Source organism: Meriones unguiculatus, chromosome 1, assembly GCF_030254825.1.
Source record: "Meriones unguiculatus strain TT.TT164.6M chromosome 1, Bangor_MerUng_6.1, whole genome shotgun sequence".
In the NCBI taxonomy this organism is placed as follows: domain Eukaryota; kingdom Metazoa; phylum Chordata; class Mammalia; order Rodentia; family Muridae; genus Meriones; species Meriones unguiculatus.
In genome coordinates, this window is record NC_083349.1 from 124,283,241 (window position 1) to 124,301,883 (window position 18,643).

Genomic DNA, 18,643 nt, shown 5'->3' on the forward strand with positions numbered 1-18,643 from the left:
ACAGTAGCCAGTTGTAATGAGTAATCTGAAGTGTACTCTTATCTGCTTCATCTAGGAGGAGCTTGAAAGCGTAATCCAAACAATTCTGAGGTCACAAGACTCTTGGAGTTTTCTCAAGAGCATTCAGAATTCTCCTCACTCTATTCTTAGTCTATGTTCCGATGAAAGTCAGGTAGAGTCAGGGTGACTTGGTAGAAGAGCCCTCTGTGTTGATGTTTAGTGTACCAAAGTAACACATGGCAGCATTCTTTTATGTTTTCCATTTTTAAAACATTGAAGTCAGCTGGGCATGGTGGCATAAACCTTTCATCCCAGCACTCGGGGGGCAGAGACCGGCAGATATCTGTGATTTTGAGGCCAGCCTGGTCTACATATTTAGTTCCAGCCCAGCCAAGGCTACAAAGAGAAATCTTATCTCAAAAAAACAAGCAAACAACAAACCCAGACTTAAGCTCTGAAGCCGGGATATGGGAGGACAGGCTATGCTGGAGATGTTTCATGTCTACATGCACTCAGAAAGTCAACAGAAAATACTGGCTGAGGCCAGACTGTCATTCCAGGATCAGAGGCAAGGTGGGGGACAGAAGGGGTGTCCTCTTAGAGGTGGCATATACACTTGACAGACCAAACAAGTGGCCTTTGCCAGGTGACAAGATAGTCAAGCGCTCACATGTCACTTGGGAACAGTCAGGTGTACTTGACATTAGGATATGTTTTAGGTTACACGTTTGCTGGCTTATACTGACTGCAGTGTTTATGGTGAGAAGCAGTATTTGAATGGCTGGCGATGTGTCTCAGTGGTTAAGAGCACTTGTTGCTCTTGCAGAGGACCCTGGCTCAGTTCCCAGCATGGTGGTTTATAACCATGCATAATTCCAGTTCCAGGAGATCTGGTGCTTCTTCTGACACCATGCACTAAACTTGCATGTAATGAACATACGTACGTGCAGGCAAAACATTCATACACATAAATAAGCAAATAAATTAAAAACATAATATTTGGTTGGAACTGTAAATCATCTCTATTGTACCAACTGTCATTCTAGCCAGATTGACAAGACAAGAAAAATAGAAGGACCCAAATTATATAGTAACTAGAAAACTATCTCTAATTAGAGATACTATGATCCTATACAAGAGAGCTTCTAGAACTGATAAATCCAACAGTTTTTAGGATACAGATCAATACAAAGACCTTTTGTGTTTCTGTACTCATGCTGTAGATAATCTGAAAGGAAATTAAGTGTTTTATTTAACCAAGGCAGTTAAAGACCTGTTCATTGAAAACCACAACCTTGCCGAGAGAGGTGAAGGAAGATAAAATAAGTGGGAGAAACTCAGTGTACACAAACAGGGAAATTAAATAACTAGGATATTGGGGCTACCTAAAGTTTCCTTCATAGCGAATGTAAAAAATCTTTGAAAATCCCAATAACCTTCATTTGTAGGAAGGACAACAATTTTGAAGAACAGAATCCAAAGGCCCACACTTTTCAATTTCAAAGCTCACCTCAGGGCCTCAGTGTGACCATTGTGGCAGTGACATCACGAGCACACACAGGGCAAGCAAATCAAGTAAACCCAGACAAATATGGCTACCTAGGGTCCTGAAAGAATGCCAAGTCTGTTGAGCAGGGAAATTATGCCTGTTCAACAGATGGTTTTTGGACAGTACATACACATTCCCACATTCACAAAAAGAATGAGACTGGACCCTTACCTAGCACCACATACAAAAATTAGCTCAATATGCTCCACCTAATTTTTTTTTCAAGTACAAAATGTTGTCAGTATCAGAATGGGTAAAATTTTAACTTTTATTTTGAAAGGAAAGAATTCTTTAGGAAGAGAGTGAGAGAGAGAGAGAGAGAGAGAGTGTGTGTGTGTGTGTGTGTATGTATCTCTGTGTGTCTGTGTCTGTATGTGTGTGTTTGTCTATATCTGTCTCTATTCACCTGGAAAATTATTTGAGCTACTGTGCTATGACAGTATTGTATGCTAGGCACTAGAGATAACCTCAACAATGCAGGAAATGACAACTTGGATGTATAAGGAGATACTTCCACTAGTAGATGGACATATGGCATGCAAGAAAGCTTTGGGTCTATCATCATAGGGGAATATGAGCTGCCCTTAAGGTAGCCTTTTCTGTAAGTAGGAGAATTGTGCTGAATATGAAGGATGACTGAGAATTAAATGGTGAAGACAGGAGGGAAGAGTGTCTAGGGTTTTGGTTGTGTTTCCACAGATATTAGTGGTCATAAAAAAATGAGTTTTATGGGGCTACAGAGATGACTCAGCAGTTAAGAGCACTTGCTGACCTTCCAGAGGATTCAGGTGTGGTTCCTAGTACTCATATGGCAGCTCATAAACTTGTTACTCTAGTTTCAGGGAATCCAGTGTCTCTGGTGTCCATGATTTTTTGCACTCATGTGTGCATATATCCACACTCAGGCATACACACTTATTATATAATTTAAAATTATTTTTAAAATGAGTTGGTGATATCTTGTGTTTCTGACTCTGGCAATGTAGTTGGGTGGGGTTTTGTTTTGTTTTCATTGCTAGTGATTGAACACGAGGCCATGTGGATGCTAAGCAAGTGCCCTTCCACTAAACTACATCCCTAGCACTGACTTTTTTGTCTGTGTATTACTGGGAGGGTCTTCTAGAAGTTAAACTTGTCTCAGGTGTAATACAGTTCCAAGACAGATGAGAGTTTTATGACGAAAATTGGATTGCCTGGCATACATGAAGCCCTGGTTTGATCATCAGTGAATGACAATTGGGGGTGGTAAATCTTAAATTTAATCCCTTATTAAATCATCACATTATTAGATGACTAGCTTCAAAAATATGATGCTTTCTTCATAAGTTAGACATTATGGATCTGCTTATACTTTAAGATAGAATTTTTTTCCGTGTAATTTTGAGCCTTGCTTTGAATGGAAGTGACATGAATGGCTTATGTAATTTCTGCCAAGTAATTAATATGTATCTTCTATAAAGCACTGTCATTTGTAATCAGAATGCTTTAACTTACATGGATGTTGGCATTAGCAAGTGCTGTTCGATCAATGGCATCAAAAGAAACTACACTTAAACTTCCTGGGAGCTCATTGATGCCTCAGATTGTAAAAATGCTTTCTATGGGCCATTTAACTGCTGGCAACTTTAGTTCACATGATTCATAGTGCTGAAATTTTAAATTCACTCTTAATTGAAAAGTGAAGTTATTTAAATTCTTTAAATGCTAACCTTTGGAAAAAATATCTGAAAAATAAAGGCCCATATGATTTTGATGGCCCACTGCCAAAAGATTATCATTTACATAAACGTCTCTTTTAGCAGAAGGGCTTAATGCATTGAGCTCAAAAGGTTAGAATAGAGACTTCAATCTGGAAAGCAGCAGTAGACGTTTGGCTTGTGAACAGCAGCATTGTTCACCGCGCTGAGAACACTGTTCGCATTCAGGCTGAAAGCAATGCTGGCATTAGGATTCGGTTAATTTGTTTCATGTGACTTGTCAGCTGTGTGTTTTTATCTAAATCTTTCTGGCCTCTCTTCTTTTTTGTGTGTTAAACGCCTGAAATAAACGAACTACCTTTTTAACTCTTTCATTTCTAATATTTTTTCACCTTAGCAAATGAAATCACCTTAGCAAATGTGATCATTTTCCAGGTTTTCATTACACTCTAAATGTATCTAGTAAATCAGTTTGAATGCCGTTTTACCTTATTGAAAGTAATGGTATTTTAGAGAGCTTTTTGCTTTGCACATGTGCGAGTCTGTAGCAGGACTTTGTGAAATCCACAAGATAGAATTGCTTGCCTTGTTTTCTCACCAGCACCCATTCTTTCCTTGTTTGCTAATTTTGTTCTCTGGATTTTCCCTCGGATGACTTTTAATATCTGGCTACCAGCCAAGTGCTGGGTCTCAGCAATAAAGTGCTGATCCCAAAGAAAAGATGCAGCTGTTGCTAATCTTAGAGTAGGGTTCCATCTCACTTGGGAAGAACAGGAAAATGTTCTCTCCCTAAAATGGAGCCCTAGTGCAGCCTAAGAGCACATGCTCTTAAGTAATTGGCAAGTGCTGTGGAGAGAGCGCGCGCCAGGACTTTAGAAGTGCTCGGAGAGGTGCAGTTGACAGAAGTAAATGACTGTGCTGAGGCTGTGCAATTTCACGTTTGATATTTGCATATACCCACGGAATTGTCCTCACAGGCAGAAAGGTGAATATGCCCCTCATCTAGGTAGTTCCTTCCTGGTTTTCTGTACTCCTCTGTCACCCTCCTCCCACCTCCCTACACTTCACAGGATCTGTGATCTGCTTCCTGCACATTGGCTGGACTCTTAACATAATTGATTGTGAGATTTGTCCCTGTCATCCTTTTACTGCCATGCTGTATTCTATGATGTGGCCTCACACCCCATCAGTGGACGCTGGGGTTACTTCCAGGTTTCCTGCCTACCCATTGAACTCCACTGTACTTTTCACCCCTTTATCTCTGCAGCATTCTCTCATGCGCCTCAGATCCATTTACTACATGGTGTTTTAGTAGGGAGAACCAGGCAGAATTTGAACATTTTGGCCATTTTTCCCCAAGAAAATTTTATATTGATTATTGTAACAGTATCTGTTAAATGCTTTTAATGACAAAAAAATCACTTATTTTTCTAGTTCTTACCATTTGCCTGCAAATTTCATGATTTTCTTGTTTTTAATTGCTGAGTAATATTCCATTGTGTAAATGTACCACAATTTCTGTATCCATTCCTCAACTGAGGGGCATCTGGGTTGTTTCCAGCTTCCAGCTAATATGAATAAAGCTGCTACAAACATGGTTGAGCAAAAGTCCTTGTTGTGTACTTTGAGCATGTTTTGGGTATATGCCTAAGAGTGCTATAGCTGGATCTTGAGGAAGAACTATTCCTAATTGTCTGAGAAAGCACCAGATTGATTTCCAAAGTGGTTGTACAAGTTTGCATTCACACCAGCAATGGAGAAGGGTTCCCCTTTCTCCACATCCTCTCCAGCATGTGTTCTCACTTGAGTTTTTGATTGTAGCCATTCTGATAGGTGTAAGGGGAAATCTCAGGGTCGTTTTGATTTGCATTTCTCTTATGACTAGGTGTGTTGAGCATTTCTTTGTTTCTCTGCCATTTGATATTCCTCTATTGAGAATTCTTTGTTTAGCTCTGTACCCCATTTTTTAATTGGGTTACTTGATTTTTTGCTGTTTAACTTTTTGAGTTCTTTATATATTCTGGATATTAGCCCTCTGTCAGATATAGGGTTGGTGAAGAGCCTTTCCCAATCTGTAGGCTGAGTGAGTTATCCCAGAAGCAGAAGGATACACATGGTATATATGCACTTATAATTGGATATTAGACATATAATATAGGATAAACATACTAAAATCTGTACACCTAAAGAAGCTAAGCAAGGAGGAGGACCGTGAGTAAGATGATCAATCCTCCTGCAGAAAGGCCAAAGGTGATGGACATTGGAAGAGGGAGAAAAGAGGCAACAGGACAGGAGCCTGCCACAGAGGGCCATTGAAAGGCTCTACCCAGCAAGGTATCGAAGGAGATGCTGAGACTCATATCCAAACTTTGGGCAGAGTGCAGGGAATCTTATGAAAGAAGGGGAAGATAGGAAGACCTGGAGGGGACAGGAGCTCCACAAGGAGAGCAACAGATCAAAAAATTCTGGGCATAGGGGTCTTTTCTGAGACTGATACTCCAACCAAGAACCATGCATAGAGATAACTTAGAATCCCTAAAATCACTGCACAGATGTAGCCCATGGCAGCTCAGTGTCCAACTGGGTTCCCCAGTAATGGGAACAGGGACTGTTTCTGATGTGAACTCAGTGGCTGGCTCTTTGATCACCTTCCCCTTATGGTGGAGCAGCTGTACCAGGCCACAGAGAAAAACAATGTAGCCAGTCCTGATGAGACTAGGGTCAGAGGAGAGGGGGGGAGGAGGACCTCCACTATCAGTGGACTTGGGGAGGGGCATGGGAGGAAATGAAGGAGAGAGGTTGGGATTGGGAGGGGATGAGGGAGGGGTCTACAGCTGGGATACAAAGTGAATAAACTGTAATTTATAAAAATATAAATAATTTTTTAAAAATCATTTATTTTTACATTTAAGAATTTCTGATTGATCCAAATTGTTTATTGTTTGAATTCCACTATGTAAAAAAGGGGACACATAATAAAAGAGTACATTATATTAGCAATTACTTTATTTGATCAGTTAAATCATATTCTTTCCAGACTACTTCCTGTGTTTTTGTTGTATCTATTATACAATAGGCATATCTTACTTTTACGCTAGAAATTAGCCTTTGTAGAGAAGAAAAAAACAAACCTATGCTGACACTTTTTTAGTATGTGTGTTTTATTTTAAGTAGTTGTTTTTATTGTTGTTGGTTTTTTTCCTGCAAAAGAAAGAGCCACACTGTCATATTGAAAAAGCCCAGGTCTCAGAACCAGGCTCTCATTCGTTGTGTGCTATGGGCATCTGCTAGTCTTTCTGGGGCCCGCAGTTCCCGCTGGCACCTTCATAGCCCATTTCACTGGCAGTGAGAGCGAGCAGTTAGCCGGGGTGGACCTGCTCTACCTGTTCTTCTTTGTCTCCCTGTCCACAGCTTGATCCTGGCCAGAATCTCTGAAGTTCTCCCTTTCTCCCTGTCAGCTTAGCCATGTTGGAACTGTTTTATTATTTTTTCTCTGTTAGATTTCTTATCCTAACAGTATTTTTCTCTTTGTGGACAGAAGCAACAAGTTTTAAAAAGCAGAATTTGACTCTGATAACAGCATTAATGGTGTTTTCATCTCTTTCTTTCTGAAGAATATCAAAGAATATTCCAACAACTAAAGATGTTGAACCACTGCTTGAAATTGATGGAGATATAAGAAATTTTGAAGTGTTTCTGTCTTCAAGGACCCCAGTTCTTGTGGCTCGAGATGTAAAGACCTTTTTGCCGTGCACGGTAAACCTGGATCCCAAACTACGGGAGATCATTGCCGGTGGGTACTGCAGTAGAGCTTATTCTTTAATGTCCTCAGATTTGTCCACGTTTCTTTTCTCTCCCATTCTTTTTGTCTGTTGGTTCTGCTTTTGTTGTTGAGGTGAGGTCCCACTGTGGAGCACTCGTTGGACCCAGAGTCACTGCAGTCTTTCTGCCTTGGCCTCTGAAGTGCTGGGATTACAGGCATATGCTACCACACCATGCAGAATTTTCTGTTTCTGACTTAGCTATCTAAATGTATCTTGTTTTATGAGAAGTTAAGATTTTAACCAAGCATTCCACAGAGGAACTAATGAGAGTAATGGCTGAGGATGTTGATACCTTAGAACATTAAGATGTTCCCTGTTTACTTCACCACTGTGCTCTCTTCTTTGTTCACCAACGTCTCCCTTTGGAGCACTGAACTTGCATTTTCCGCATACAGTCAGGACTTTCAATGACACATACTGTAATCATCTGTTCTTAATCAGGACCTCTATGTTGAGCAGAAAACAAAATCTTTACCTTCATTTTAGGTTTTTAACCTAATTTATTATCTGAGATGTGAAGATAGTACTATTAAGGTTTAATTTACTTTATGGCAGTGCTGGGGATAGAACCCAGGGCCTTGGGCATGCTAGGCAAGCACCCTGTCACTGAATATGTCCTCACTCCTTTTTACATTTATTTTGAGGCAGGATCTCAGTAAATTGTCCAAATTGGCCTAAAACTTGTGTTTTTTGTTTTGTTTTGCATTCTAGTTTTAGAGCCCATACTGCCAGGTCCAGTTTACCGTCTGGTTTCAGAGAGGCAATTGAGAGACCGGTGTGCTCTGAAGCACACACAGCTGTGTTGGAATGCAAAGGTTTCATGTGATGTTGCTCATAGACCATAATTAAGCTTTCTGGGAGTTACTGAGGGATCACCTTCAGCTAGTCCTAGAAAGTGATATAGTCCTGGAAGTGAAATTCACAAACAAACACTATATTCTCAGCCATGTGTGAAATCTAAGGGAGAGTAGAGCAGGACTAACTGGAGCCTGGGATGGGACAATGAGACAGGACTAGTTAGTGGGCACAGAGATGTAGTTGGGCAGGGGGAATAATTTCTGACTCTTTATACAATAGGGTGACTATAGTTAACTATGATTTAATGAGTGTTTCAAAATACCCAGAAAAAGCCATTTCAAATGGTCTGATTACAGAAAAATGAAGAGTGTTTGAGGTGATAAATATACATTCCTGTTTGAACATTATGCAATACATGTTTGTGTTTGTATGTGTGTGTGAGAAGCATATTGTGCCATAAATATGTAGCTATTATGTGACAATCAAAAAAATCCCAAATTCTCTCAGTGTTTACTCAAAGGCTGATGCTTTTGTGTCTGTGTGCTGTGTGTTGAGAGGTTGGTGTGTCTCAGTTTGTACGCTCACAGTTTAGCTTATATTGTACATATTAGACAAATTTGAGTCTTTTGTTAGCATATCACAAATAGATCTTTAAAGAGTCAAAAGTTATAGTGTTTGGTAACTGAAGAAAGAATCCAAGTGTGGTAACTTCTCCAATGGGGAAGGAAAAAGAACTTTTTATGTACAACAATTGAACTTTTTTTTTCCCCCCCACTTAAAGTCTGTGGACTATTGAAGATTTCTCTTCAACTCATTTAAACCCAGCTGGAGTCATGGGCAGTGGTGAAAGTATGTTTTTTAGTAGCTGGTGACAGGACTCATCACTAGTATCCTGTTCTCTTTTGCCTTTTGGGTTGTGATGGAATTTTCAGATGTTCGAGCTGCAAGAGAGCAGATCAACATAGGAGGCCTTGCGTATCCCCCGCTCCCTCTGCATGAAGCCCCTCCTCGGGCGCCTTCTGCGTACAGTCAGCCTGCATCTGTCTGCTCCTCATCAGCGTCCTTCAACGGGCCCTTCCCAAGTGGAGTTCTGTCCCCGCAGCCCCACAGCAGCTATTACAGCGGCATGTCTGGCCCCCAGCACCCCTTCTACAACAGGGTAAGGGGCAGCGCCATTGCTTTAGAGTGTCCCTTCTGGGGCACCAGGGCTTCTCTCCCTGTGCGTTCTGTTACTGGTTTAGAACTATAAGTTGCCATTAAAATAGGAAAGTGTGAGGCTTAAATGTATAAGCGTATAGTTTTTTAAAATCTGAGTCTTGGATTTTAGCAGGTCCCAGAGTTCTAAAGAGTCTGAATACAAGAATATCGGTTTTTATTTATTTTCATGGTAAGAAAGGAAATACTATGAGTGCAGCAAAGGCTCCTTTGGTATATTTTGTGTAGCATATATTGGCATTTATAACAGTGATACATTCCCAGAGTCATTCATGGTTCTTAGACATATGTGAGATAATAATGGGAGCATACTGTTTGAAGGATCAATGTTATTGCCAGTTAATACCACCATAAGCCATTTTTATTTCAAGTACCTTGAATCATATGTAATTCTCTGCTTAATACAGAATTTCCTAACTAAAAAAAGAAAGCACAGTTACCAGTGGAACCCAAACCATGTTGGATGTAGTTGATCCGAGGCCTGTTTTCACCTTAACGACCCTAATCATGCAATGACACTAATAGTTTCCCTGGGAAAATGGATCATGAACTGTAGTATGCTTTGTGGAATTATACTCTTAAATCCATTGTAAGTTTTAATCCTTCTTTTCTCCCTGGTTAGTCTAAATTCAGGAAAATACAGGAGCTAATAGCCATACAAGAAAACTGACTGCATGACTTTATTTCACATGAGCTGGAAAGAAAGAGTTTGGAGTAAACGTGGCAAAGAAGGAATTGTAGAATTTAAATTTAATTTGATTTGCTGTTCATAGAGCCTTAGAAATGTGATTCTATTTTTCTATATGGACAAGGTGAGCCAACACAGGAGGAGCCAACAGCATTTATGAGAATGCTTGTTCTCTGTATAAATTGACTGTGTGATAGGTGGTGCAGAACACAGATCTGTAGTCACTAGTCTTAAAATCTGCTGTAATTTTACATAAGACAGCTTCAATTAATACTAATTAAAGGTGCGAAAATAAGTTTGTTTGAAAAAAATAGTTATGAAACCATTTAGGCTGGCGTCTTATATTAACTTATTTTAAGAACAATAATGAAATCTGCTTTTTAAGTATTTTAATTATTATTTTTTTTTTAATACAGCAAAAGGTTGAAGGAAATGTTTAATTCTTGGGAGTAATTATCAAAGGCATTTTCATACAAAAGCATGTTCCACACTTCCCTATTTTTGGAGACTTATTTTTCTATGTTAGAGTAAAGAAACCGTAGCTTCTTTGCTGCAGCTGTTTCAGGCTTGATTAATCTGAGGACTGTAACCATAAAAGGAAAAGTAGCTTAATTAAAAAATGGTATTTTAATTATTTTAAGACATTAAAATTTCTCTTGTTTTTAGGTTTAGTGTTTCTGGTATTATTTAATGGTATTAGTCATACCATTAAAAGGCATAGTAAGCGTCTTAAACTGTGAAGAGCAAAGAAGAAAGATGTGGCCACCTTAGTGCAGTGAAGCCTAATGAACTCTGACCATTACGTTTCTAGTTCAGATAATCTGATATGTGGGTCTGGCTACAAGTAAATGCAGAAGTTTTGTGAAGAAAGCAGGCTCCCATGTTCCAGTGTGGCGCACACTCTGGTGTGCTGTGATGCAGCTGAGCTCCAGGGCGGCTTTGGGTCTTATAGAACTTAACTCTTTTTTTTTTTTTTTGTAAGGCAGAATTTTCTAATAAATTCTAGTCTGCTTTAAATAGAATTTGTAAGTTAATACATCCAAACCATGTTCAGCAAACATGTTAAGATACTAAATATAAGGAAAAATGTTTGTGTTAAGACACAAGGTACAAAACTTCAGTTGTGATTTTAAGCTTATATCAAATGAACGAGGGTGTGAATCTTTGTCTTAACTCTAGGTTTGGATCTTACAGAGTGTGAAGGAGGCTTTTGTTTTGTCACTTGCTTTTGAATTTTGGAGTTGTGTTGGTTAGTTTCACTTGATAAATCTCATTACACTTTGATTTCTGTAATTGTTCATGCCCTTTTTTTGTTACGTGTTTTTCCATAGCCATTCTTTGCCCCATACCTTTACACGCCAAGGTATTACCCTGGCAGTTCCCAACATCTCATCTCACGTTCATCAGTAAAAACGAATTTGCCCAGAGATCAGAACAATGGCCTAGTAAGTATATAAAAGGGTAACTAAAATATTAATCTCATAAAAGAACATGGATACCATTAAAAGCTGTTTTTCCTTTCTAGAGTAAAAGAGTGTTTTGAGAAACAAGCTATTACTAATATAAAATATGTGTGTGTGTATGTGTGTGTGTTTTTCCGGTAAATATCTGTGACAGAAACAAGCCTAGTCATCTCAGTGACTAAATGTTGAGTTTTTACAACCAGAGATCTCTGGCTTGTAATGTAGTGCTTGCTACCGAAACTTTAAAAACTACATCTTTATAACTTCTAATTATCTAGTATCTTTTTAAAGGACTTCTATATGGTATCTCTGTGGGTATATACATTACATTAAGGTTTAGCTGATAGAGGACGCAGTATGTGAAAAGCATTTCAATCTATGTCAGGGATTCCACAGGACAAGATTGTTTAAACATACTATTGAATATAATTAATCCAAAACAAAATACATCTGTGCCAAATATAGTAGGGGTTCCTGATGATAAGCTTTAAGTAACTATTAAAAAAAAAGTTCCCTGTTAACATAATTTAAGTTACACTTTAAAGTGGTAGAAGGGGAATTCCAGCCACCCCAGTCTTTGGTGTTATCTGTGTTCTTATCTTAGCATCATGTTCGTTCATCTTCCACGTGGTTCATCCTTTTTTGTTACCTACTTTCCTGTTTTATGTTGCTAGGAAGTTATCAAGGAGGATGCTGCTGAGGGGCTTCCTTCACCCACAGACTCCTCGAGGGTAATGGAGTAGTCTTGTGGTGTGGAACACCAGCGTCTCATTGCTTCTGCAGCAGTAATGACTGTCTTAATGCAACTGGCAGCAGTGCACTAACTCACTTGTGGTGTGATGGGCAGTGTAGAATGGCCAAGCACTAATAATTGCAGCTCATGAGTTCATTCCAAAGCTAATGTTTTCTCCTGCATTTTCCCCTTCTCAGTGATATGGGAGGGGCTTGTATTCTCTGGTAAGGAAGGGCTCCTTCCAGGAGTCATCACAAGTGTTCAGTTGGTGAATTTTTCCTTAGCCTTGTTTTCATTTCTCATCTTTCATAGAGCCTGCGCTTGGTAGGATTCATGTGGGATAGCTGTCAAAGTATCCCGAATCACCTTTGACACTAGAAGACATGAGCTAGATGGTGTAGAGAAACTCATCTTCAGTGCCTCACACTTGCCTCTAGGCATCCCCACTGGTGAAGTCTTTGGGCATTGTTACTTCTTCCTTTTATTAGTAAAGAAAATAAACTTTCTAGACAAGCCTAGAGCTGGTTCCAAAGTTTATCAAGGATGCTTAAGTTAAAACATGCTTTTAAATAGGAAATATAGTTTTAAACCTTAATTTCCTTTAAATTAATCTAATTAAGAGACAAAAAGGGAACTATTTTGTTGTTTTCATTGAGGAGTTGATTTTTAAGTCGTTAACATATTAGCTGAAATGATTGGGTAACTTCAGCTATTTATAAATGTCAGGCATGCTGAATCACAACAGTCCTATTTGGGTGCTTAGGGACTCTGGCCCATGGAACATCACCACTGTATGCAAAACTGACTTCCAGTTTATTCAGAGAGCCTTTGCTACAGGGATTCATGTGTGCCATTCAGTTCTAGAAACCTAAATTCCTCAATGAGTTTCTGATTAAAATCAGATACTATAAAGGAGTTAATGGCTATAATGTCAAAGAAATGCTGAAAGAGCAGATCTTTCCATGTGCAGAAATGTAGGCAAACACTTGTAATTTAAAAGTGTCAGTAATTTATTTTTTTCCACATCCATGAAGGGGAGCGCTAGTCAAGGTTTAAAATAAGTTCTGGGGAAGGGGAATAATGCAGTTCCTGAATCGTGCTTAGAAGCCCAATAACAGGATGTGAAGGCGCCTCACATAGAGCAGTGTCTTTCAGTGAGTAACACTCTCTGTTCTCGGCACTAAAAGGTAGTTTGTCGTTGGTAGAGTGGATGATAGATGCTCACCATGCTTCTTGTGCTTCTAAGAAATTAACAGTAACAACAGTTCACAAAAACTGTCTTGTGGAAGACTGGAAAAAAGCAAGTAAAAGCAAGTCAACGTTTGTTCAAAGCCAGTGAAAGCAGCGGTGGAAACTGAAGAATTTGCCTGTCTTCGGGCTTCTGTTGCTGTGAAGAGACACTATGACCACAGAAACTCTTATAAAGAAAATGTTTCATTGGGGCTGGCTTATGGGTTCAGTCCATCATCGTCATGGAGGGAAGAATGGTGAAGCATAGGCAAACATAGTGCTAGAGGAGGAGCCAAGAGTCGTGCATCTGGATCTGCAGATGGCGGGAAGTGAGAGAGAGAGACTGGGCCTGGCTTGAGCATTTGAAACCTCAAAGCCTTGCCTCCAATGACACACTTTCTCTAACAAGGCCACACCTGCTCCAATAAGGTCACACCTCCTAATAATGTCAGTACCTACTGACCAATCAATGAGCTTATGGGGGTCATTCATGTTCAAACTACTACCACACAGCAACCTACAGGAGAGTCAGTGGCCCTTTGTGCTGGAGGCCACCCAGATCCGACTGGGACAGCAGGGCTAGTTATTGGTCATGTCTGTTTGGTCAGTGTCCCCTGTATAGATATGATGAGAAGGCCACTTACAGCGAAGCTGGGAGCTACATGAACCTTTCAGAACAACTTGTGATATTAATACAGCCCCAGGATAACATGGAGGGAGAGCAAGGCTAAAAAGTTAACCAACTATGGTCTTTGCCCAATATGGGTGAGCTCATCTCTTTTTACCACTAGAAATTTCTGACAAACCGTTAGAAAGCAAATCTTTATGAAAATGATAAGTTTTCTCACACTAACATTATAGAGATCATAGCCTGTGAAGTCCAGCCTAAGACTAGCAGGTAAATTATAGTTAAATATTTGAGTGTTTCACAAAGTCGGGGCTTGAAATAGAAGCCCCATTGCTGGTTTTGCTCCCTGTAATTTTTTGGTTGAGAAAATATGCATGCCAGATCTTGTGAGAGTGAAGATAATATCATACCTGAGATTTGCTCTCAGAGCATTAGAGTTGGAAAGGACTAGTGTGTCCTCATCTAAAGGCAGAGAAATCCTTTTTCATAATTGAAGCTTTAATCTGTGTCTCAGTTTAAAAAAAGCAAGGAGAGCAACCCCTGGAACTGTTTCAAGCCTCTGTTTTCTTCTGAGGCTCCTCTCAGCACAGTTGCTATCTTGGGGTCTGGTCCAGCCTCCATGGCACGAGATAAATGTGGGGCTCACAGCAGGGCACAGAAGCAGGGTGGCGGGTCAGGGGCCGGAGGCAGCCACTCCCTATGTCTTGCCCTCCCCATTCCCACTCAGTGTGAACAGGCTGCAGCCTTTGGAGTTAAGAGGTCATGTGATGCACTCATACCCTTGGCACAAGCTGCTCTGAAAAGGCAGGCCAGTTTCTTTAGTCTGATTTAGGTATTCCTAAAGCTTAGCACATTTATTACTAAGAAGACCCGGATCCTTAAGGTCGCAGGACTCAAACTGCTTCAATTAAATGATTGTTGGCTAATTATACACATTTACAGCCAGTTTAGATTAACCCAGGTATCTTATTATCGATGTTTCTTAAGCACAAGAGTTTTGAGGTTTTGAAAATGGCATGCATCTCTTAAGGACAGGAATATGATCTGGGAATCATACCTTAGGCAGCCCTGTGAACATGGAGTGCACTAGCACAAACTAAGGCAGCTACGCCGTCACTGCCTGGGACTTCCATTAACGTAGTCCTGAGTTGACTGAAGTGTCGTGAGGCCCAGGACTATGATTAAGAATGTGAAGCTTTTCTGGAAGATTACGCTTGGTGCCTTTTTCTTTCAGTGGAGTTTTCACCAAGACACTCATTGGTCTCAACACAGATTTGCACCGTGTGGCTCCACACAGAAGTGAATCGCTTTGAGGAAAAAAGATTGACGTAATTCACAAAACACCCTTACAAGCCACATAGTCTAGAAAAATGAGGAAAAAAATGATTTTATCATGAATGCATAATAAAAATGTGTAATAAAAGTATTTATTACAAAAAAGTATACATCAATTCTAAATAATTAAAATTTACCCAAGTTTATGAACACAGAAGCCATGCATGGCACACTCACAGTAAGAAAAATGTGGATTCAGTTGAGGCATACAGGGTGCATCCTGACTGACTGCTGTAGTTCCTCCTGCTGCTGTCATGAGCTCAGGTGTTGCAAGAGTCAGCTTAAACTAGTGATTCTCTCCAGGAGGGAGCCTGGACACGAAGGTAAAAGGAGGCCCTTTCTATAATATGTGTAGCATGCAAAGCAAGGCTGACCCTTGGCCCTCAGGGAGGCTTGTGTTCAGTAGCAAGCTACTAGCAAGTTTTAGGGAGCCAAAAGCTCTACCCAGATTTCTGACTTCAGGGAGTTGGTTCCTTAACTCCACATTGCTCAGGAGTCAACAGTAGTGGCATGGTGAGGCTTCTGATGCTCTAGGGAAGGAAGGTCTTATGGAGGGTCTGTCTTGAGCTAGATCTCCTGAGTGATTTTGTTAGTGATCTGGAACTGCTCTGAAGAGCAGCTTTGAGTTTGCTCTTCCTGGTGAGAACTGCCTCTCATCAGCAGACATTTTTTCACCAAAGCAAGGGATACCATAGCATTTCTTGATCTTTTTTTTTGTCTTCCTTACTGATTTAGCATTGTGTACTCCTGCCCGATGTTGAGTGATCATTCATTGTCCCAGCATTTAAAGCATTGAGCATTGAGCATTTAAAGGCCCTATCTGATTGGATAGAGCAGGAGACAAAAGTGGAAGACAGCCTGCCCTTATAGTCTGTGGGTTCCCGGGCCTCTTAAGAGATCAAAAATATCTGCCTTTCTTGGCCTCGGGAGATCACTTTTATACATCATTGAAAAGACATGACAGTATTTAGTATCAAGTTTATTTGCAAAGAAATTTCAGAATCAAATAGGCAACATTAAAATAATTTCACGAAGCTGGGCACGGTGGCACAGCCTGATAGTACTAACACTTGGAAGCAGAGGCAGGAGGATCTCTGTGAGTTTGAGGCCAGCCTGGTCTACAAAGTGAGTCTAGGACAGCCAGAACTATACAGAGAAACCCTGTCTCAAAAACCCAAAAAAAGAAAAAAAAAAATCAGGATTTCCAGTGTGTTTTTACCATTATATTTAGAGCTTGAAGACAACTGCTGATTTAATAACGGCATTATAAATGAAGGTTGGAGCTTTTGCTAAATAGGCTGCAGCTCATGAAGTAACGTGTAAAAAGCTGGTGCTTCCTGAAGGTACTTTATTTCCACCACTTTTAGAGCTTGCAAATTGTGTTCAAGGCAACATATGTCTGAACCAAGCTGTCTCATATTTGCTCAGGAGACGAGCTGGACGAGAAAGCTGCAGATGTGGGTAAGGAGTCAGGCACTGTAGGCTTTCTTTAGACTGTGCTTGCTGCAGGTGCCCCTCACCCACCCCCGGAGACTCCTGCACTAGTGTCAACCAGCTGGAACATTATGCACCCCTTTATTAGCATTTGAAGTAGATTTTCATTTTTCTACTTGAATTAGGGAGAAATGCTAGATTTTTTTCTCTCTCTTTATTGAAATATAGCCAAACATGTATCTTCTTTCTTCATAAAAGTCTTTATGACATTTCATTTAATTTTTTTCTCTAAATTTCAAGTAAGTGGAGTGAAATATTTTTATAGATGATACTATAGTAATGTTGATGTAGCCCTGAGTATAGTTAAAAGTTAAAAAGCAGGGATCTGGAGAGACGGTGCAGTGGTTGAGAACCCTGCTGCTCCTCTGGAGGACCCAGGTTTGAGTTCCAGCCAGCACTACATGGCTGCTCCCCACTTGTAAGGCCAGTCACAGGGGATGCACCTTCCTCTTCTGGCCTCCCTGGGCACTGCACACTTGTGATACACAGACACATGCAGCCAAACACCCACACACACAAAAGCACATATAATTTAAAACATTTAAAAGGTTAAAGGTACAAGCATGTTAGTACTTGCCCCCCCCCCGCTTTTTTAATTTAAGGAGTGTCCTTAAACTGTAGTGGCAAGCTTTATTTATCAGCTTTGACAGAACTATTTCTCCAGTGGTGTGAAGAGTTAAGTTATATAGAGATCATAAAAACACGGAGGAAGAAACGCCAAGTTGCGTTTCCAGCTAATTAACAGCTTCTGGCTCTTGTTTGGGCATCATTTCACTGCATTTGTCTGATACTGTGCACATCCCAGCAGAGAAACTTACCTGTAGTAAGTATGGTGGTCAAAAGTGGAAGAGGCTCCCTCTGTGGACTCCAGATCCTGGCTGTGTTCACAGACAGACGTCTGAGGTGAGGCTAGACGACCCTGCCCCTTGTTCACTGAAACAGCGAGTTCACTTGACTGTTAAAATGTGTCAGTCATCTGTAGGCTGTTTTAAGCATTTAAAAATATTTACCACTGATTTTTAAGTACAGAAGAATAATTAACAACAGTTGTTTGCTTTGAAATAGTTTTTTTTTTTTAAATTTTACAGTATGTCAATCAAAGAATGTGATTTTTTTTTTCTTTTTTACATTTCTGACTTGTTGGGCTGCAAATTTGAAGACATTTCTTTTAAATAGGCAATTGAGGTGTCTGTTGGGGATCAACATAGTCACTGGAGTAATACATTTAACTGTACTTTAAGGCAATCTACATAAGTAAGCCTTATAAATGTTTTGACAATTTTAAGCTTTTATTTTGGAACAATATTGGCTTTTCATGGAAAAATAGGATTTACCTAGTTTTCTTGTTGAATGTATGATGCATGATTTATTCTTCTAATGAAAACAGTAGCCTTTAAGAGTGCAATTTGAAAATGTCTAAGTATCTACTAATGCAATAAAACTGTTCCATGCATGCATGTCCCTCACTCCGTGCTGCTGAGACTAAGGTTTACTCAGAGCTGAGGGTAAATGAGAAGCTTGGCAAGGGCTCTGTCTGTGTATATGATATGTGTGCTTTGATCTATTTCACATTCATGGCCTTCACTCTGTTTTATTCCTTTCTTAAAGCCGTGTGACTCTGGGTTTAACAAACAGAGACAGGTACAGAAACTCCTGGTGAACTGTCACTCACCTTACTAGGTTGCTAGATGATCATCAGCTACTCCATGCTGGGCTGTTTATAGAGTTGTGCTCACTCTGTCTCGGGCTCATTTCCATAGTTGCTTTCAGCCTCTGCATGGCAGTCATTGCTGACTAATCAGTTTCAGCTTACCTAATAAAATGACTGAAGATGTGATATTTCAGAGTGTACTGTTAATCTACTGACACCAGAAAGCAGATCTGCCACCTCAGGTAACTAGTGTTTTCATAGCTTTGTTTTGAACTGGAGAGATTCTGAGTAAGATGCATTTTGAAGCTTCTATTTAATGGTTTAAGCAAGCTAATATT

At 40.0% G+C, this 18,643-nt stretch overlaps 1 protein-coding gene across 12 annotated transcripts in view; it reads left to right on the plus strand.

Moving 5' to 3' along the window:
• Kidins220 (kinase D interacting substrate 220) overlaps nucleotides 1–18,643 on the plus strand; it is a 108,656-nt gene that overhangs the window by 74,322 nt on the left and 15,691 nt on the right. For 5 of the 12 annotated variants that reach the window (XM_060366300.1, XM_060366317.1, XM_060366319.1 and 2 more), the window contains exons 23-27: nucleotides 6,861–7,039; nucleotides 8,801–9,027; nucleotides 11,103–11,216; nucleotides 11,909–11,965; nucleotides 18,263–18,295. In XM_060366300.1, the coding sequence (XP_060222283.1) occupies nucleotides 6,861–7,039; nucleotides 8,801–9,027; nucleotides 11,103–11,216; nucleotides 11,909–11,965; nucleotides 18,263–18,295 (610 nt within the window). The remainder of the gene's footprint in view (nucleotides 1–6,860; nucleotides 7,040–8,800; nucleotides 9,028–11,102; nucleotides 11,217–11,908; nucleotides 11,966–18,262; nucleotides 18,296–18,643) is intronic. The other 7 variants (XM_060366303.1, XM_060366305.1, XM_021661676.2 and 4 more) reach the window with 4 other exon arrangements.